Source organism: Belonocnema kinseyi, chromosome 4 (genome assembly GCF_010883055.1).
Source record: "Belonocnema kinseyi isolate 2016_QV_RU_SX_M_011 chromosome 4, B_treatae_v1, whole genome shotgun sequence".
NCBI classification, from domain to species: domain Eukaryota; kingdom Metazoa; phylum Arthropoda; class Insecta; order Hymenoptera; family Cynipidae; genus Belonocnema; species Belonocnema kinseyi.
This window is the reverse complement of record NC_046660.1, coordinates 86,392,840-86,415,055: the sequence shown is the minus strand read 5'-3', so window position 1 is coordinate 86,415,055 and position 22,216 is coordinate 86,392,840. Positions and strand designations below refer to the sequence as shown.

Below are 22,216 nucleotides of genomic sequence, written 5' to 3'. Positions count from 1 at the left end.
CAAAGTTCTCTTGTACGCTTCTCTTTTTGCTTTTTGGGCAGCCTGAATTTCATCATTCCACCACGCATCACCAGACGTTCTTCCTACAACTGCGGTACCACACACTTCGATCGCGCATCTAACAAGGATATCCCGTAACATTGTCCAGGCGCCCTCTAAATCTTTGTTTTTTAGATTTTTAAATTCGAAAATATGAAAGTTCAAGCCAGAAAGATGATTTTTAAACCAAATAGTTGAATTTTCAACTTACAAAGACGAATTTTCCACCAAAAAAGAATGAACGTCAACCACAATTAGTTGCACTTTTAATCAAAAGTTCGAAACTTCATGTCAAAAAGACGTATTTTTTAGAAGACAGTTAAATTTTCCACCGAAAAAAAGTACAAAAACTTTCAATCCAAAAAGACGAATTTTTAACCAATCCGATGGATATTTAAAAAATGCCTTTCTGACGATATAATTGCATTTTTAACAAATTAATTAAATTCTGAGCAATATAGTTAAACTCATAACAAAGAAATGTAATTATCAACCAAACAGTTGCATTTGCAACAAAATAGTTGAATTTTCACGCAAAAGTAACGAACTTCCAACAAAACAGTTGAATTTTTAACCAAATGGTTGAATTCAAACAAAATAGTGGAATTTTTAAACAGAAAAGATTAAAGTCAACAGTGGAATTTTCGGTCCAATAGGGCGACTTTTCTTTTTAAAAAAATGGTTCTACAGAACAGTTTAACTTCGAAACAAATAATTAAATTTTGAACAAAATATTTTAATTATTTATAAAAAAATAACATTTTCAACGAAATGTTTGAATTTTTAACTAGAGTCATGGATCTTCAACAACAACAAAGTTGAATTTTAAACAAAAGAGTTGAATATCAACCAGGAAAGATTTTTCACTTAAAGGTGAAAAGAATTGCAATCAAACTGTTGAATCATAAAACTAAATAGGCTAATTCTTTAGAAAACGGTTGAATTGTCAACCCGAAAATCTGAATTTAGAGCAAAACTGTTAATATATATGTATATAAAAATTGAAGAATTTAAAACAAAATACACCATTTTTAACCAATTTGTTTAAGTTTTAAATAAAAATGATCAATTTTCAACCAAAAAACGAACGGTCTTCAACAAAATTATCAAATCTTCAAGCAAAAAAAGAATGTTCAACAAAGTAGTTTAACATTCTACCAAATAGTTGAATTTTCAACAAAAAAAGATATTGTTTATTGATTAAAGCTTTGCGATTCAAATTTCTCAAAAATATAATTAATTTATATTTAAAAGCACTAATATTCTATTTATAATGAATGCTTTAAAAGTCAGAATATATATATTTTCAAATTTTTCGTTTCGTCAATTCATATTTTGCAATTAAAATTAAGGAGAGGTTGTATTTGGAAGATTTAAGAGAATATGTTGTCAATTATTATAACTGTAAATGATTTAAATGTAAAATATTCAACTTTAAATGGTTTTCGTATGAAAAGAAAAATATTTTATATTAATATTATTTAAAGCTCTAAGAATAAAACTGAAAACTTTGGAAAAGGAGCTGCGTTTTCTACGAAACGGCACTCTATTTGGGTAATTCCCCACCAAGAATAGCTCCAAAATCGGCCCGGTCTCAGAGTTTCACTGTATATCGTTCAATTATACTAAAAACTATCAATTTTCAACAAAACATGAAAGAACTAAATCTGCAGTTGGAAAATTATTTTTTAATAACAAAATTGTAATATTTAAAAAAAGTCACATTTTTAACGAAAGTGATGGATTTTAAACTAATAAAAAAAATTATATTTTTCAAACAAACTATTTCATTTTTCAACCAAGCAGTTAAATTTTAAATGAAGAAAATTAATTTTCTAGAAAAAAAAACGAATTTACAATAATTTACATACATTTTAAACCAATTTGTTGTATTTTCAGCTAAAAATGCTCAATTTTGTACCAAAAACGAACAAATTTTCAACCATATAGTTAAATCTTCCACCAAATAGTAGAATTTTTAACCAACAAATTTAGATGCCTTGATTGTAAAATAAAATCAATAGTTTTCATGTTTTCAAGTATTTCAAAAATTTTTTATTCACATTTATATTTTCCATATACCCCCCCCCCCCCCCCCCCATATAGTCAACATGACGTAGTATATAGGGCCCCTTACAAATTTTGTGAATAAGAAGGTGTCCAGCTACCTAAAAACCTGTAATTCTCCTTGATTTTTTTAAAACTAAATATTTTTCGAGTGATTGAGCACTCGAAACTTCAAAACATTTCAAAGATTTTAAAGGATTTCACAAAAGTTTCAAAGAAATTTTAAGTTTTCACAAAAATTTTAAATACTTTAAAAGATCTCAACAAATTCACAGATTTAAAATAATTAAAAAATTGCATATAGATTAAAAAAATTTCAACCATTTCAAAGACTTTATAGAGATTAAAAATATTCCCCAAAATTTCGCAAAGACGACTTATGTTCGCGAAAAATTAAGAATTTGTTCATTTATTATTCTGCTTTCTTGATAAATTATTTGAAAAAAAATTAAGTGTTGCATCTTTTACATACATAACAAACGGTTATTTGATTATTTGATGTAAAAAAGGAGACCTAGAAAAACTTGATTTCTTGACCTGGAAAACCTCGAAAAGACCTGGAATTTATTTCCTAGAAATCGCTGGATACCCTGAATAATTACTTTAATTATTTTAAAACATTTTCTAATTTTTCAGTTAAGGAAATATGGAACAATTAAATTACTTCTTCCTTTGGGAGGATTTTTACATGCCCTAAGCCTGAGTAGCAGTAGTTTTGTAGAAGAAGAACATCAGACTTGGTACTATTTCTGGGTGACATATTTCGTTTTTGCGTTTTACGATATCGTCGTGAGATGTGCCACTTATCGACTAAGGTGAATTTTCGAAATGCAATCATTTATTTTTATATTAATGTAATGTTTTCTTTTCGAAAAAAAATGTTTTCTTCCTTTTAGTGAATACTGTCGAGTAGACGCAGGAATAAAAATGTTGCTACTCTTATTAGCTCATAGGATCCTTAGGAACTTAAATAGTACTGGTGACAAACATGCTCATTTGCCAGATATTGCTGATTGGCTTCTAGACGAAAATCACAAAATTGGATTATTGCTCTTCTTCATTCTAGGTAGTAGAATAATATGGTTTTTAATCAGAAAACCTTAATTTGATACTAAACCTTCTATAAAAAATTATATCCAATTTACTCTTATTTTCAGGGTTCGCGTTATTAATTAAAATCGACTACGAGCTGGAAGAAGACAAATTTAGAAAGCCTTGCCTCCTTTTTAATATTTCTATAACAGCTTGTATATATCTTCGGCACATGGTCGCTGGAACTTTACCCAGATTACCTTCTTATCGAGATTCTAAGTAAGAATCTATTTTTTATCAATTAAAAATGGTGTCTACTAACCGCAAATCACATTTAAAGTATTGGGAATTGTGCATTTTGAAAGGTTTCAAGAGAATAAAACAATTTCTTAAAGATTTTTGGAAAAATTTTGTATCATTTTGAAAAATTAATTTCAAGAGAAATTTTCAAAAGATTCCAAAAATTTAAAAAAATCCTGAAGACCCGGAAAATATCATCACTTTAAAAGAGATTTAGAAGATACAGAAATTTGTGCGAAATATGTAAAAAAAAATGAACGAAAAATGGAAATCATTTTAAACGATATTTAGGTGGTTTAGAAGTATTGAAAATATTAAAAAATAATTTTAAATTTGAATATATTTCAACCAATTTAAGACAAAATGTAAGTTTTGGAAGACTTCGAAAAAAGTTTCGAAGCTTTCTAAGAACTTTTAAGGTTTCAAGAAAACAAAATCAAAATCTTAAGATCCTTGGCAAAATTATAAACAATTTTCTTTTTTCAAATTAATGTCCTTGGTTGAATATTCCAATTTTTGGTGGAAAATTCAATTACTTGGTTCAAAATGATATTGTTGTTGAACATTTATAAATAATTTTTTTATAAAATTCAATTACATTGATAAAAATGATTTTGTTGTTGTTCTTAATTCAACTATTACGTTAACAAATTTTACTATTTTGTCAAAAATTCCTCTTTTTGGATGAATTCAACTATTTTTTATTTAAAATTAAAATCTTGTTTAATTTAGATATCTACTGTTATATTTTCCGTTGGGAATTCATGTTTTTTAGTTGAAAATTCCAATCTTTTTTTAAATATTCTTTTTTTTAATGAAGATTCATATAATTTTTGTTGAGAATTCATCTCTTGGGTTGCTAAAATTTTCATCTTTTTTTGGTAAAAAATTCAATGGATAGAAAAATAATCTTTTTGGGCTGAAGTTTCAATTCTTTCATTAAAAATTCATCGTTTTTTAGAATAATTTTGACTTTGAAAAGATTTCAAAATTGTTTAAACAAAATGTGATTTTTTAAAACGAAACTTAGAAGCGTTCAAAGAATTTTGGAAGAAATGAATTCTGAGAGAAAATTGAAAAATATTTCAAATGATTTCCTAAAATTTCGAAAAGGAATTGAAAGCCTTTTAAATAAAAATTTTCAATTCTGCAAAATCGTAAAATTATGAAAAAAAATTATTTTGTCTCTAATGAGTTTTAAAAAGGTTGAAAAATAATTTAAAACTTGTGGTTTAAAAATTATTTTAACAAAATGCATATTTTAGAAGCTTTTGCATAAAAAATTAAGATATAGTTTTTAATTTCTTTGGTATTAGCGATTGATTATTGACTAATTATTGAAGAGTTATCACAAAAATTTATTATAAATATTGTTTATTTTAATACTAAATTATATAAAGTTTTAAATTTTATATATATAATTTATAAATCGGTAATAACTGAGAATTTGGTGGGCAACAATTAGTGGACATCCTGTTAAATTAATTTTCCCTAAATAAATGCTCGATTTAATTGCAGAGGGATCTTCGAAATACAAGTCTTCTGGTTTTTAATATTAATTTATCTCTCTCACTGCGCTTTGAGATTAATAAAAGCGGCACGAGAAAGGATGGAGAATTCTCTATCACTATTTTTATTTTTGTTTTTACATTTGTGGATTATGGTTTCTGCCCTTTTGCATCGACCTCACAACGTGATTTTACTGCCAGTGCAATTATTATCTAGTTCGGTGATTCAAATGATCACAAAATTGTGCAGGCTCGAAAAATTGAGAGTTGTTCTTCATATCTGGTTAGGCAACGTTTTTTACTTCTATCAGGTATTTCTCAAATTCTGATTTATGCTATTATATTTCCCAATTTAAAATTTAAATTTAAATCTTTAGATCATATTTTTTAAATATTTCTCAGGGAAATTCAAATAGTCTTGCGACTCTTGATGTGGCTGCAGGATACGTTGGATTGGAATCGTATATTCCGTTAATCACTATGATTTTTATGACAATAAATACATATTCGGCACCTGTTCTGGCATATTTAAGTCTTTTATACAACGAAACTCTCGAAAAGCCAAACTCGTAAGTACAACGAAAAAATAACATTTCTTATTTACAAAACAGGCACAAATTTCTGGTTATTTCCCGACCTGTGAAAACTTTTTCGGATCAAACAAATAGAAAAAAATTAATTTGTAAGCTGAAAGTTTGTTATTTGAATCATTCAAAACTAAGCTTTTAAATAATTCAAACTTTAAAGTGAAACATCTGAATTCAAAGTCACTAAAATCTTCGGAAAAAATCCGGATGATTCCACGGTTTTCAAAAACTTTTAACAACCATTAAAATTAAAAAGTTAAATCTTTTAAAGTAAATTTTTTCATTAAATTTTGAAATGATTCAAAGTAGAAATATTCTAAATTTGGAGACTTAACACTTGATTAGTTTTAAAATTAATCAATTACGAACTATGAATGACTTCAAAATTTATGTCAAGGTGAAAATTATTTCAATTGAACCATTTTTATTTTTGAACCTTTCAGACTTACATAAAATATTTTTTTTTTAATTCAAACAAACTTTTAAAAACATTTTTGAATATCAAATAAAACATTCGGATTTAACGTTAAAAAAATAAGATACATAATTAAAAACTCATATCTTCAAATTCAAGCTTTTGAAATTAATTTTTTTTTTAATATTTTAGAATTTTTACTTTTTTAAGCCTTTATGTGAATTGTGGAAAATATTAAGATAAAAAATTATAACTTAAAGCTTTTAACGTTTTTATGGTTTAAAATTAAAATAGGCCCAAAATAGAACTGATTTTTAATTAAACACAATGATATTATATTCAATAATGATGGAGCAAAATTTCAGAATTTTCAAATTTATATAATTTCAGATAAATATAAATAATAGTGAAATTTTCAGATAAAAAAATGAATTTCCAAGAATATGTACAATTTGCAACAAAAAAGAAAACATTTTCAACTAAAAATTGAATAATTAAATTTTCTGTGAAGAAAAATAATTTTTAACAAAAAAATTACTTTTCACAAAGTAGTATAACTTTGAACCCAAAAGATGAATTTTCAAAGCAAATTGAATAGTTGATATTCCTACCAAAACAATGTTTTAATATTAAATAAAAAACAGTTGAATTTAAATAAAAAAGAACAATTTTAAACGAAACACTTAATTTTTAACTTCAAAAATTCATTTTTAACAACAACAAAAAATTTCAATAAAATAGTTAAACTGTAATGAAAAGAAATGAATTTGTAACTAAAAAGAATTTGTAAACAAAAATGAAACATTTCACTTTTCAGTTTAAATAAATAATTTTGAATCAAGAAAAAGGAAATTCTTAAATTTTCAACCAAAAATAATTAATATTGATCCAAAAAGATGAATGTTCAAACAAGAAGATTAATTTTCTATCAAAAAGTCGAGTTTATAACTGAAAAATTAATTTTTAATAAAAAATATATTTTTAACAATAGTGAAATTTGTAAGCAAAAAAATTCATTTTTAACCAAAATAAATGAATTTACAAACCAAAGGAATCATTTTCTTAACAACAACAAAATAACTTTCATAAACATAGTTTAATTTTCATAATAAGAAAAAGGCATTTTTTTTATTTAGTTAATTTTTTAACCGAAACATGATTTTATAATGAAAAAGAAGAATTGCTAAGCATTAAAATTAATTTTTAACTAAAATAGACGAACTTTCAATAAAATGCATGAATTTTCAACCAAAAACGTACAAAGTTAAATTTTCAGTTAATCATTTTTTAGCCAAAAAAAAACCAACTGATGTTCATCAAAATATTTTATTTTAAACTAAAGAGAAAAAACTTCAACCGATAACATATTAATAAAAACAGTTAAAAATGAAAAGAAGCCGATTTTTCTCCAAAACAGTTGGTTTTTTAATTCGAAAATATGGTTGTTTTTATTTTTCGCTTTAAAAAAATAGACAATTTTTGAAAACATGTACTTTTAAACGTCCTTTCAGTAAACAACAATGTTATGTTTATAAAATTCAGAACCACGCAAGAAAAACTGACCGTACATAAAAAAAAACATTTTTATTTAAAAATATAGACCAGTTTTAAATGAAGTTGAATCCTTCAATTCTCATCGTTTTTTTAAATTTAAATTGAACTTTTGAACGTTGTGAATGACGCTGAATTATCTTTTGGAGTATTCATTCTTATTTTTTTTTAACTCTACCATTGAAATTGTTTATTCATTTTTTAAAATTTGTATACTTTCAACTTTTTCATTTCGTAAATGCATACTTTGTAATCAAAATTAAAGAAATGTCACATTTTGGAAATTTTAATGAAAAATTTCAAAATTATCATGAGCTTTAAACTATTTAAGTATACATTATTCAACTTTAAATAGTTTTGTATATAAAAAAGATGGTTAATTAATTTTATTTCAAGATCTGCGATTCAAATTGAAAACTTTGGAGTTAATATTAAGTTAATATTAAAATTTTTCCTTTTTTGAAAATAATTTGTAATGTTACCTGTTTTTTGAAAAACTGCACTTTTTACTGTAATGAGTAATTTTAAATTTAAATTGTAGTAATATATTTGATTTTAGCTCCTGCCAAACAGTTTTGAGAATCAACAAACAATACCTTATTTGGAGATTGGTGCCAATAACTGTCTATACTGTGATTGTTACAGTGCAACGATACCATCTCTTCGTATGGACTGTATTTTCCCCAAAATTACTTTATGAAGCAGTACACTGTGCCGTGATGTATTTTATCGCATCATTAATGCAATTAATTTTCATAACGTACAATACCCAACATGTGATATACCATTAAGCCTCTAAAACATTTTAATTGTGATTCTAGTGTCTCTTATTAGAATCTTATACACTTTAGGAAACTGTTTTATTCAAAAAATCATACAATTTAGAATATTATACATTTCGAAATATTATACACGTTAAAATATAATGTAGCTTTTCGAAAACCAAATTCGGCGCTCTAAATTCTACTCAAATAAAAGTCTTTCCTACTAACTTTTGAAAAATTCTTTTAATATAAAAACAAATGATGCGTTATGTTTAATAATTACTGAAAATTGACTCGAACCTATAATTTGACAACTGGCATCAACTGTCATTTGAAATCCTTTAAAACGAGGCTTTGCTTTCTTTTTTATAGAAAGTGTTTCATTTCCACAAAAGTTGTACACCTGATAATGGCATTCAATCAAAAATACGTGTACGCTTATATATGTGCGACAAGTATTATTGCTATTTTGATATTAATCTACGGAAGTATTCCGAAACCTTTATCAGAATCGAAATTTGCGGATAAAAATGATTTTCCAACCACTATTGATAATGTAAGGTATTTAAAAAAATAAGTTTTCCAAAGTTTATTCATTTTTCATCACACATTAAGGACCGTTCAAAAACTGCGTTACGCTAAAAATTTTGAACCCCCCAGGGTGACGTCAAAAAGATGACCCCCACCCCCCATTTTTAATCAAAATTTTTTCGTTGATTACATTTCATAAACACCTCAAATAAAATTCATTAAATCATATTTTAACAAACTTTACATCCCAAAAATGCTTTAAAACAGAAAAAAAAAGATATTATTTTTTATGGAAATAGGGGATTATTAGGGGAATACCTTTTTTAAAAATAAAATTAATGTATAGGTACCATATTTAATTAAAGAAGAAACGCTTAAGATTTTAAGTCGAAATTAATTAAGTTTCTCTTGGAAAAGTGTTGAATTTTCAACCAAAAAATATTAATTTTGTATCAAAAGTGATGAATTTTCAAACAAAGAGTTGATTTTTCAAGCAGAAAAGCCGAGTGTGTCAGAAAACAGTTTGACTTTTAAATCCGAAAAACACGATTTTGCAACAAAATAGTTGAACTTTAAAGCAAAAAGCAATAAATTTGTAATAAAATAATTGACTCTTTAATCAATCAGTTTAATTTTGATACGAAAAATATTAATCTTAAACGAAAAAAAGACAAATTTTTAACTTAATAGTTTAATCCTCAACCAAAAAAGATTACATTTCTACCCAGCAGTCAAACTTTTAAACAAAAAGATCAGATTTATATCAAAACAGATGAATTTTCCAGCAAGAAAAAATTGTATTTCAAGAGAGAAAAAAATGCGAAACTAATTTTTTGAATTTTCAACTCAAATGGGCGAATACTTTGCAATGCAGTTGATTTTCTGCCCGCAATGATGAATCTTTTACCAGAAAGTTTATTTTCAACCAAATTTTCAACTAAAAACGATCAATTTCCAGCCAGTAATGTATTCTTTACATTTTCAGTTGAAAAAAATAATTTTCAACTAACAATGAACAAATTATCCATATAATAGTTCAAATTTCAACCAATAAAATGAATATTTAACAATGTAGTTCAACTTCTAACCCATAAATTTAATTTCCTACAAAAAGAACAGAATATTTAGCCTAAAAAGACGAATTTTTAAATTAAAAAGACAGTTTTTTTACAAAACATTTAAATTTTTAATCCAAAATATGAATTTTCAACAAAACCGTTAATTTTCAATCAGTTGACTTTTAAATCAGGAACAATCAATTTTCAATAAACAATGGATTAATTAAATTTTCAGTTCAGAAAATTAATTTTTTTTAAATCTCAACAAATAGTTTTATTTTCAATCGAAGAATCTTCAATGAATCAAATAAATTTGTAGCAACTTAGTCCAACTTTCATCCAAATAATTGCATTTGCTACACAAATGATAGAATTTTCAAAACGAAAATATGAATTTTCGACAAAGCCGTTAATTTTTACCAAAGAGTTAAATTTTCAAATAAAAGATTAGTTTTCAACCAAAAATGAAATAGTTAAATTTAATGTTCAAAAGAATGTATTTCAATCAATCAAAAAAATTAAGATCTTGAACTGACAAAATGAATCTGTAACAAATTATTTCAACTTTTAATGAAGTAGTTGTATTTTCAATTAGTTAAATTTTAAACGAAACACGATCAATTTTGATCCAAAAAGAGAATATTTAAATTTTTAGTTTAAAAAAATAATTTTCAAACAACAAAGCGAATCTTTAACCAGTACACTGAATATTTAACAATGTTCAATTTTGCACCAAGTAGTTGAAATTTCAGCCTTCTTCAAAATTTACTGCTTGAATTGTCAACTAAAAATGATCAATTTCCAAGAAAAAATAACGAACTTTCAACAATATAGTGAAATCATAGACCAATAAAATTTATTTTTAACAAAGTAGTTCCACCTTCAACCAAGTAGTTTGATTTTCAAAAACATTAATTCTCAATGAAAAAATTAATAGTCGGATTTTCAACTAAAAACGATCAAATTTCAATCAAAAAAGGAATACTTATTAGATTTTCAATTAAGAAAACAAATTTTCAAACAAAAAAAAAAGATTTTTTAACAAATAGTCAAATCTTCAACCGATAAAACGATTGTTTAACAAAGTTGTTACATTTTTGACTAAGTAGTTTAATTTTCAACCCAAAAGAATTAATTCTCAATGAAAAATTTAATGGTTTATTTTCAACTAAAAATGATCAGAAGCCAAAAAATAGATTAATTAAATTTTCAGTTAAGAAAATTAATTTCCAACTTTAAAACACGATTATTTAATAAAATAGTTAAATATTCAACTAAACTAAATAGTTATATTTTTACCAAAGAAGATGTTAATTTTAAGTAAAAACTGTTGAATTCAACGAAAAAAATATGAAAAAGAATTAAGTTTCAACGAAAAATAGTTGGATATTATTATTGGGTTCTATTAATTCATAGGAAAAAAGAGGGGTTCTTCCAAAAGGGAGAAAAGCGGAGAATAGGCGAATAAAATAAAATCACTAACTTATTTTTTAATTTCTAATTCATTTTCAGAATAACGCCACAAAAATTTTACCACTCACATGTTGAGAACCTTATCCTTTTCGTAATCGACGGATTTGGAATAGAAGATTTAGAAGATTCGAATTTCGATTATGTTACAAAGCTCATAAAACGAGGGGATGCTTGTTTTCTAACTTATCAAACTCAACCAGTTTCGACCACCCTACAAAAAATTAAAGTGATTTAAATTTTCTTTAAAAAAAGATCCTCATTTCACCACTGCAAATTTGCAATTTTAAAAATATTTTTTTATTTAACAGACTTTATCGAGTGGAAGTTTGTCTGGATTTGCCGAATCTCTTTTGAGATTAGGCGGTAATAAGTTTTCAGTTGATAACATTTTTCACTTAGCCAAAGGAGAAAATATAAGAATTTCATTTCATGGTTTGAATTCCTGGCATGAATTATTCCCCGATTACATCAACGTTGACACACTAAACAATATTAAAAATTCTCGTGAAAATTTCACTGTGTGTACCAGGAAAAATAATCCTTGTGTTTTTATATTATCTTTTATCTTATTTTTTGTATTTAAATTATTTAGATGGAAACCAAAAATGCTCTAATCTCGGAGTTACTGAAAGATCACTGGGACTGGTTTATTTTCCAATATCAAGTTTCCAAAAATTCTGAACTTCTATTTCCATCTGAAAAAGACTCAAAAATAGAGAATCTACGACATTTGGATGAAATTATCAAATCCATTCATGAGATTTTAGAGTACACGGTACCTTATTCTAGTGTGAATTTTGAATATTCTATAAAACCAATATTTATTTTATTAACAATTATCGGCTGATTAAATTTCACAGATTGAACATTACACAATTTTAATACTGGGAGATTCTGGCGCTAGAAGTTCGAAAAGTCCAAATGAGTTAAAAAAAGATCCTAATATATTAGCACCTTATATTATAATACAGAGAGAACCCTGTCTATTTCATATTTACAAGTACATATTAATTTAATTAATTGTAAACAAGCTGCATTTTTTACATGTATATTTTGCAATTTACATTGTGTATTTTGAACAGTTACAACAAATCTTTAAAGGAAATTGATATAGCGCCTATGATATCGGTTTTAACTGGTTTACCAATTCCTTCTTCGAGTTATGGTTCCATTCACTTGGATTTACTATTTGGCTTTACAGTAGATGAAAAAATGTATGTCTCTTATTATAACACCAAAAAACTAATCGACGAATTAATAAAATTGGAAGTCAAAACTTTCACTGATCGTAAGTATCGAAATTTATGAATGAAAATTAAACATTAGTTTATTTAATTATTGCGGACTACTTTAATTTTTTTTAATTATCAGGGTTGCAACAAAATCCCAATTTCGAAATCCCCTTACTTTTAACCCAAAAATGGAAGAATTAATTTTTCAGTTGAAACAGTTAATTTTCAACCAAATAATAAAAATTTTAACCAAAGGGATCAATCGATTTATCACTTCGGTTACAAGAAAAATTATTTTACAATAATAAAACGAACTTTCAAGAAAAGAAAACAATTTTTTAACTAAAATAAGAATCTGAAGCAACAAAAAATATTTTTTAACCCAAAAGATGAATTTCCTACAAACTCGATAAATTAAAAAAAAATCGATTATGAATTTTTAAGAAAAAAAATTGATTTTCTACCGGAAAAGATTAATTAGAAAAAAGTACATGAATTTGTTTACAAAATATTCAAGTTTTTAAAGAAATTTAAACGTCTAATAGTTAAATTTTTAATAAAAAAATAAATTTTTCAACCAAAAAGATTAATTACTCATCCAAAAGATTAATATTTTACTGCGGCAAACGAATTATCAACAAAATAAAGGAATTTTCAGCCAAATAGTTTAATTTTTCAATTAATAAAATAAATTTTCAACTAAATATGGAATAATTTAATGTACAGTTGAAAAAAGGGTTTTAACTCAAAAAAGTGAATCATGAACCAACAAAAAAAAAATATTTTTGAACAAATTAGTTGAAGTTTCTACCAAAAAGATGAATCCTTAGCGAAAAAAGTAATAGTTGATATTTCCATAAAAAAAGTTGTATTGTAAACCAAAAAAAGGTTGAATTTTTAAAGAAATTTAAAATCCAATATTTAAAGTTTTTACCAAAGAAATGAATATTCTCTGGATAAGTTAGTCACCAAGAAGATTAATATTCTACCACCAAATAAATTTTTTTAACAAAGTACAGAATTTTTCAACCAAATAGTTGAATTTTCAGCCAAACATGTAATTGTCAACTTTCCAGTTAAAAAGAATTAAGTTTCTACAAAATATTTCAATTTTGTACAAAAAAATGCTTTAACTAAAATGATGAATCGTGAACTTTCGCAGACTTTTTCTAATTTCCTGGCTTTAAATAAAATAAACTACAACACTGTAAAACAGTTAATTTAGTTAAGTTTCAGATTTTACATTAATCATTCGGGATTTAAAAAATTTAGAGTAATACAAACCCAAATTACATTTTTAGAATTTTACGATTTGAAATTCAAGCATTAAAAATTAAACAATTTAATATTTAAATCTTTGAAAATTTCACAATTACAAATTTTAGACTTCCAAATTGAAAAATTTTAGATGGAAAAATTTTTTAATTAAAAATTTTAAGTAGTTTATAGTAGTATCAAATTAAACAATAATTTCAAATCTTCAACATTTTATTGTTTTAAATTGGAGCGCTGAGTCGAAAAATTTAAATATAAAATCTTCCTAAATTTAAATTTTAATTAAAACTTTTTTCGACCCTTAAAATAGACAGTTTTTTTAATACGTAACCATAAAGAGTAAACGATTTTAAAATTAAAACGTTCTAAATCTGTAGATGTATGCAAAAAAATATCGAAATCCCGGGGTTTGACTTAAATTTAGCAGATATTTGCCAATTTTTTCTAATTGAAAAAAATTAAAAAATTGGTGCAGAGCATATGATCAGGATTTGTAATAATCCATTTAGGATGCAATAATAATCGAGAGTCAAACATTTCTATTGTATTTGATACTAAGATTAAATATTCTACTGCATTACAAATCTCATACAGTTTTTCAATGAGAAAACATTTTTTCAAAACAGTCATTCGTCCTATTTTCCAAAAAACTGTTTGTGAACATGGATTATATTTACAAAGTTTGAAGAAGAACGAAACTTCCTCAACCGAAATTTTGAAAGAATATGAAAATATAATGAATTCTTTATCTAAAGAGATGAACGATATTCGATTACAGCCAAACGTCTCGATTCAGTTTTTGGCTTTTATACTTCTAATCGAGGTCACCTTTAATATACTATTATTTTTACATTTTAATATTCAAATTTATTTTTATTGTTTCTTTTAATAATGATTTTTCTTTAGGCAATCGTAATTCTTCTTAACACTCCAAATGAAAACATAAAGAACCTGAGTCGAAATATCATGATTGGACTAGGATTTAATACATTTTTATTAGCCTTTCTTCTAGGATTAGGAACTTACAAACGAGTAACGTCATTTATTTTCATGTCACAAGAAGAAGGTATTATTGTTGCTATTATTGTGGCAATTATGATTTGTAATTCTTTCATCATCGCCAAACAGAAAATGTTTATTTCTGTTGCTTGCTCTGTAAGTTATTACATTACATTTTTATAAATGATTATAAATCAGAAAAAAACAAAAATTCTAAATTTAATCATTTTTCTAGGATCTGATCTCAAAAGCGAGAAAATCCGTTGAAAAAGTCGAAACTCTATCGTCCAGAGTTGATGAGCAACCAAGCTGTTCGAATAAAAGTTCAATTTTTCTGATTTTAGTACTCGGAACACTATTACAATCACTCAGCTTGCTGGAATTTAGTTTTGTGAAATGCGAAAAATGGACCTGGTTTTTTCTCTGGGCATCTATTTGTTTTTGGATAATTATTAAGAAAGTACAAAAAATACATCTGGTTGCATTTTCTACCAATGAAAACGATCGAGAAGAGTTTCGGGACTCTGAGAGTCAAATTTTTATTTTGATTTCCATTTTGATCATGCACAGGATTATTTTATCTTACACAGAAATTGAGCACTGGTTGCAACATTCAAATAATTCGATTTGGACTTCCTTCTGTTTGTTTTTCGGTAATTTAATTTAATCACTTTTGGAAAAATTATTTTAAACTGAAAAAAATGATTAACAAAAGTTTTAATAACAAAAAATTATAGGTCTGATGATTCTAGCCTTTGTCTGTAACATTTTCTATGAGCCATTTTCGAGTAAATTAGAAAAAGCTATAATTTGTGCTCTACTAACATTTACGACCTGCGCAATTTTCGCATCAAAAGTTGCTGAAGGCAAAGCAACTTTTTTTTATTATCCACTCTCGAGGTAAATTATGAATTTGTACAGTCTTATTAAAAGTAAATGAACGTTTCTGGATTTTTATTTCCTAGCACTAAAAATACAAACAATTTAAAAATCCATTATTAAACAAATTTTTAAATATTAAATTTTGAACATTTTTGAAATAATATAATATAATAATTAATTATTTCGAATTGAAGTGTTTGAAATTAAAATAATGTATGTATCAAATGATTTTAATTAAAAAACATTCCAGTTCAAAATATTTTAGATAATAAAGGCATTTAAAACTGAATAAATCAGAATTGAAAATATTTTAAATTGAAAAATGTTAAAACTGAAGCTCTCAAAAGGAAAAACTTTCACCATAAAATGTTGAAAAATTGACAATTTCATTAGGAAAGGATTAAAATTATATCAATTTTATTCAAAGTGTTTAAAATTTGAATAATTATATTTTGAATTGAAGAATTTAAAAATGAAACGATTTCAGATTAAAATTTCTAAAACAGGACAGTTTCAGAGCGTTAAAAATTGGAATAATTTCAGATTAGAATTTTTTAAATTGCTTTATTCCAAATTGAACCGAATATTTAACCAATATTTAATAAATTAGAATTTTGAACTTAAATCATTTCCGGTTCGAAGGAATTTAAATTTGACAATCTGAAATTAAAAATTGAATTGAATGTTTTAAAGCTTTTGAAAATCCAGGATTAAAATTTTTTATTTTGTATTAAACAAATATTAATTGATTTCATAGGTTTTTCTAAAATAAAAAAAACTTCACCGTCACTTTTACCGATAAAAATTGAACATTTTTAATTAGTAACCTTTAAAATTAAATTATTTTTCAAAAAAGTTAAAAATAAAAAGTAGATTGTTTTAAATAGGAAACATTTAAAAAAATTTAATTCTACGCCGGACCGTTGAAACTCAAACGAACCTTTAGTACTGAAAAAATTTGAATCACCAAAAATTATGATATTAAAACTATTTTATACTCAAACCCTTTAAAAATTCTATTAATTCAAGTAAATTGTAATCCTTAAAAAATTAACAATTTTAAATTCTAAATTGTTTCTTTTAACATTAAAAAATATCAGTTTACATTGCAAAATTAAAACTTATAAAAGGGAAAAATGAAAATTTAGAACTCTGAAATTGTAAAAACACAATTTTAAAATTTTTAGTTTCAACTCGTTTAATTTTGAACACTTCCTTAAGAAGTTCATTCTTTCTTCCTTCATCTAAATACATTGAAATGTAATAATTAGAAAAAGAGAATAGAAATAAAGATTTCTATAGACGATTCCAATGTTTTAAATTGCACACTTGTAAGCTTTTCAATTCGAAACTGTTTTTTTTTTCCAGTTCAATTTGAATTGTTCATTATTTGGAACATTTCTGAATTTAAAAAAAATAAATAGATGGTACTAAAATCTTCTCACTGCTAAGGGTAGAATTTTAGAAATTATTGTTTTTTAATTGCAAATTCTGTGAAATGAAAGTTGTGCAACTATCAAGTCTTTACATTTTATTTTCTACGATTGCAAAGAATTTCATAAATGAAGAAATTTTGTACGTTTAAAATTAAAACGGAAAAATTTAGAATAATTAAACCTAAATTTAATAAAATTGTAATTGGATAAAACCGAAAACAAACAATTTAGAATTAATTATTTAAAAACTGATGAGCAAGGCTTTTGATATACAATTTTGAAATACTTAATGTGTAGAAAAATGTCCTGACATTTTTAATATTTGCATTTCAAACTATAAAATTGTGAAAATTGAAACATCCAAAAATTAAGAAATTTCAAACTAGAAATTTTCTAACTTTAGCTTTCGAAGCATTACTAAAAAGATGTGATTTCTATCAACAAAAAATTATTGTAATATTGACTGTTCTTAATTATTGAAAGTTTTTTGATATTGTTAAATGTGACCTTTTAAAATTTAATAATTATAAAATAGATAAATATATGTTTTTTAATTAGAAAATTTCGAAATAAATGAATTCAAACTTGAAAGTTTGAAAATTAAATAATTCCAAAATTCGTTTAAAAATGAAAAGATTCTTAAATCAGGATCTTGAAAGGATCTTCATTTTCAAATTGTATTTCAAAACGACATAAAACCTTTATTTAAAATTTCAATTTTGTTAAATCTAAAAATAAATATTTAATTTAAATCATTATATTTTTTTATATGTCGAAATAATTAGATCTGCTTTTAGAACCTCCATACAGGTAAACTGAGATTCAATTTTTTTTTATTCACAATTTAATTAATGATACAAGTAACTTTAATGTTATTTAATATGATTTTTAATTTAAAAATAACGGGGTATCTATTATTTTCCTTCTTACAAATAACTTTACTCAACGAAATTAAATTTTGTGTTAACGGATGATAAGATTGTCCAAGAAAATTGTATTATTTAAAGTATATTTTTACGTGGGAGTAACCTATCAATTGTTTTGCATTTAAGATAATTAGATGTCTACATAAATTTCTCAAACAATTTATTATTGTTTTTAGCAATTTTCTCTTAAAGTAGAGTTAGGAAGTCGAGCTTTTTCCGAATTTTGAAACTTATTTTCACCATTTCATTTATAGTGAGGTAGTTATTAATAAAAGTATACAAACTTTTCACTTAGTAAAGTACTAATTATTTTTACTTTTCCGTCAATATTTAAAAAATACATTAATTTAAACAAAAAGGCTACCTTCCAGTAGAGCCAAAGCAAAGTTACAAAATTTCAGAAAAAACCGTAACTATCTAATATTACTATAGAAGATAGTTATAAGCAATAGAAATTTGTTAAAACCATTTTTCTTTGTTAAATTAGATTAATTATTACCTCCCTCCGACTAAAAAGTGGATAAAATGTTGCATATTCCAGAAAAACTGTAACTCTGTAGTATCAGTCTTAGAGAATATTATTGTAAATAGTAATAATTTATTTAAAAAACAATTTCTGGTAAATTCAATTAATTATTGCTTTGACATAAATAAGAAGTTAAAAATAAGTTGAGAAATTCGGAAAACTCCCGACTTTCTAATTCTAATCTAAGAGAAAATTACTAGAACAATCAGAAATTTTTTAAATAATTTATTTAAATATCTAATTATCAGTAATCACAAAAAATCATAATTAGTGCCAAAATCTCGCAAAGCCCAATTTTTCAGTTATGGGGTTTTTTTGGATAAGTATTAAATTTTAACTCGTTTAACCTAATATTCACAATTCTAACTAAAATGTACAAAAACGTCTTTTTTTCTTTTGAGAAATACGTTGTAATTTGCATGGGTCTTGCGGAACCTTTAAATATACATGTTTTTTTAACGCATTTGTTTCGTGGATTCGGCCAAATTCCTAGGTGATATGCATGAAAATTTAAAACAAAATACAATCTTTTTTTAAACAGAAAACAATTGGGACATACGGTATTGTGGGAAAAAATTTCCGATTAAAACCCTGTAATAAAAAAATTATTCCTTTGAACAATAGCGTATAATAATACACACATGATATTCTCAACTGTTCTGAATTTGTTTTTCTTCACTCATAGATCATTTAATTTTATACAGTTCAATATTGAATTAGAAGTAATGTATTATAAATTAACAGTGGAAAAATAGAATCGATTCTTTTCTGGATTGGATACACTTTTGGATTTGTATACGGTCTCGTGATATCAACAATGAAAACCTGTTTTAATGGAAAATCGGGTGCGAAAGAATTACTGGCTTCTGGAATTACCTGCTGCACAATGCTTATGGCTTCACAAACTACCACCCCTCACGTTATTTTAATTTCGATGCAAATTCTATACAGTATGGCATTAACAGACGTCCTGCAAAATTATTATCGCAGTTATATTTTATCCCACGTTTGGCTTGGGCATTTATTCTTTCATTACCAAGTACTAATTTAAAAACAATAGTTTTATCATTATTATTATAAGCATCGTCGTTAATTTAAAAAATACATATATATTATTTTCCTTTTAAAGCAGAATTACGTCCTCAGTCTGGATAATATGGAACTAACAATCGGAACTTTGTCATCTCTCGATTATTATTCCGTCCTAAGTGGATTGTTAAAAATCCTGAACATATTTTCTGCACCGATTTTATCTTATCTCCTCTGCATTCATGGTTTGCTGAATAATAACTCAAAAACGAGGTATTTGTATTATTTTATTTGTAAATTTCATTCGATTCCCAAGGTGGCCGCTAAGGATTTTTAAAAAATCCCGTTCATTTTCTAGTTTTTAAACCATTCTTCTGAGAACTTTTATTTAAAAAAAGTATTTTTATTTCGTGTTCTGCACACACAAAAATAGTTCATATTTGACATTTTCAAACTGAAATTTTATTCCAAATTAAAAGATTCAATTAAAATATTGAAAATAGTTAAACTATTAAGACTTTCAATTTGAAATTTTACAATATTGAACAAAGGAAAATTCTTTTATTTCTAATTTTTTAATCTATAGTTATTCAATTTTGAACGTTTTTAATTTAATTATTATTTTCATTAATAAATCACTCAATTAAAAATTTCTCGCTTTTATTGTGAATTTAAACTAAAAAAAAATCTAATTATGATGCTTTTTATTAACAATTTTTCGTTTCGATTTTAAATATAATTATTTATCATTTTTAAAGATACACGCTAATTGTTAAAAAAATGGCCCAACTACAATTTTAATTGAAAATTGTAAAGAAAAGTTTAAATTGATATTTAATTACAAGCTCTCTGAATTTAAAATAGTCCAATTTTGTAAATATTAATTCTGTAATATTTGAGTTGGATCTTTTTGAAATAATAATAAAAGTACTAGTAATTTAAAAGGTTTTAATTTCTTTTGCAACTTTAAGCCATTTTAAAACAAAACAATTTTGAATTTCTGTACATTTTTATATTTTAATCGTTTTTTTTTAATGATTCAATATTAAAGTCTTCAACCTTAAAAATCAATTTTCTTTAATATTGAAAACTACAAACTTAAAATCGCTCAACTATGATTAAATTTTCAAGAGATTTAAACTAAGAAAAGTTTAACTTATCAATGCATTTAAATAAAAATAAATAACTATGGTTGAATTTTAAAGACACCAAAATTATCTCATTTATCAAGTTTCGACTTAAAATTATTTAATTTTCAACGTTATAAATGACCATTTTTTCAAAACTTATGACCTTGATTTGTAAATTACACAATTTTAGGAAATTAAAATTTAAATCCAAACTTTTTATATTATTTTACTTTACAAGTATTGAATTTTAAATTCTTCCAAACGTGATTTTCCGGTTTTTGTCTTACAAAACTCCGAGCCCAGTGGTCACCATGGATTCCTAAATACTTAATTAAGAATTGTTTAAAAAAACGTTTTATTGATTTTTAAGAGCTTCAGAAAACGTCTCAAGAATAAACAAAACCTACACGTGTTGCCAACTCATGCTAATTATTACTTATGCCTTGGGAATGATGTTTCGCTCTCAAAACGATTGGTCCTGGAATGTTCTTTTCCTGAAATTTCTCTACGAAGTAGTGAAAGCAGATTTATTAATTATAATATCATTAGGCGTTCAAGCTGTTACTAGTTTACACGATATAATTTTAGGACCTTCGCTATCACCTGGCAATGTGTGACGTCCTCAAATTATTGAAAACTTCCCATAATTGTGTAAAAATAAATATACGGTTTATGAAATTCTGGTTACACTATTATTTTACTTAGGGACCATTCAGAAATTACGTAAGACATTTATTTTGCCAATCTTTCACCCTTCCCCATGTAACAATTTGTAAACAATATAGTTTCGACCCCCCCCCCCGCCTTCCGCCGGCCTGTTTTACATAATTTTTCCAAATTATTTACTTTATACCCGAAGCACCTGAATTACAAATCCTTTTTTATATCATGAAAAATATTTTTCAAATGTCAAATTACAAATCTATAAAACTGAATAAATTTCTACTTTAAATCTTTGGAATTAAATCATTTTCAATTTCATATCTCGAAAATTTAATTATTTAAAAAAAGTATTGAAAATTGCATCGTTTTCTATTGTACACATTCAATATTGAAGTCTTCAATTGCAAAACTTAACAATTTAAAAATTTTCCATTGTAAACCTTCAAACTTGAACTGCATATTCCAGAATAACTTCAAAATTATATAATTTTACAATATAACCTTCCATATTAATAAACCTTCAATTATTAATTTTACAAATCGTTAAAAATGTAGAATATTCAATTATAAATCTTCAAAATCGTTTCTATTATATACGTTCAATACTGAAGAGTCTTTAATTACAAATCGTCGAAATCGATGAAATTTCAATTTAAAATATTTGAAGCTAAAGACTTGAAAGTTTTTTAATTCTGAAAATTTACCATTAAAATGTAATGAAAAATTCTGTATTTTTGATGATTTACATTTGAAATTTTTTTAATTTGAAAGATTTAAAATTAAACAATGTTGA

General features: G+C 25.0%; 2 protein-coding genes across 4 annotated transcripts in view; both read left to right on the top strand.

Moving 5' to 3' along the window:
- Positions 1-8,436, top strand: part of LOC117171983 (GPI ethanolamine phosphate transferase 2-like) — a 25,786-nt gene extending 17,350 nt beyond the window's left edge. Inside the window, exons 9-14 of the mRNA XM_033359688.1 lie at positions 2,743-2,921; positions 3,003-3,172; positions 3,264-3,417; positions 4,957-5,257; positions 5,349-5,515; positions 8,059-8,436. Coding sequence (XP_033215579.1) covers positions 2,743-2,921; positions 3,003-3,172; positions 3,264-3,417; positions 4,957-5,257; positions 5,349-5,515; positions 8,059-8,290 — 1,203 coding nt within the window. The 3' untranslated portion in view covers positions 8,291-8,436. The remainder of the gene's footprint in view (positions 1-2,742; positions 2,922-3,002; positions 3,173-3,263; positions 3,418-4,956; positions 5,258-5,348; positions 5,516-8,058) is intronic.
- Positions 8,437-8,579: 143 nt separating this feature from the next.
- LOC117171441 (GPI ethanolamine phosphate transferase 2-like) lies at positions 8,580-21,406 on the top strand. Of its 3 annotated transcripts, none has more exons than XM_033358772.1 (13): positions 8,580-8,824; positions 11,365-11,551; positions 11,634-11,843; positions 11,918-12,100; positions 12,186-12,325; positions 12,408-12,613; positions 14,459-14,655; positions 14,739-14,987; positions 15,067-15,484; positions 15,569-15,731; positions 19,346-19,640; positions 19,734-19,903; positions 21,131-21,406. In XM_033358772.1, exons 1-13 carry the CDS (start codon positions 8,673-8,675, stop codon positions 21,375-21,377), a joined length of 2,817 nt encoding a protein of 938 aa, XP_033214663.1. In that variant the 5' UTR covers positions 8,580-8,672; the 3' UTR covers positions 21,378-21,406. The 3 variants fall into 3 exon arrangements, with proteins under 3 accessions (XP_033214663.1, XP_033214660.1, XP_033214664.1); XM_033358769.1 differs by having other exon boundaries at positions 19,731-19,903; XM_033358773.1 differs by having other exon boundaries at positions 8,683-8,819; positions 19,731-19,903.
- Positions 21,407-22,216: the final 810 nt, after the last annotated feature.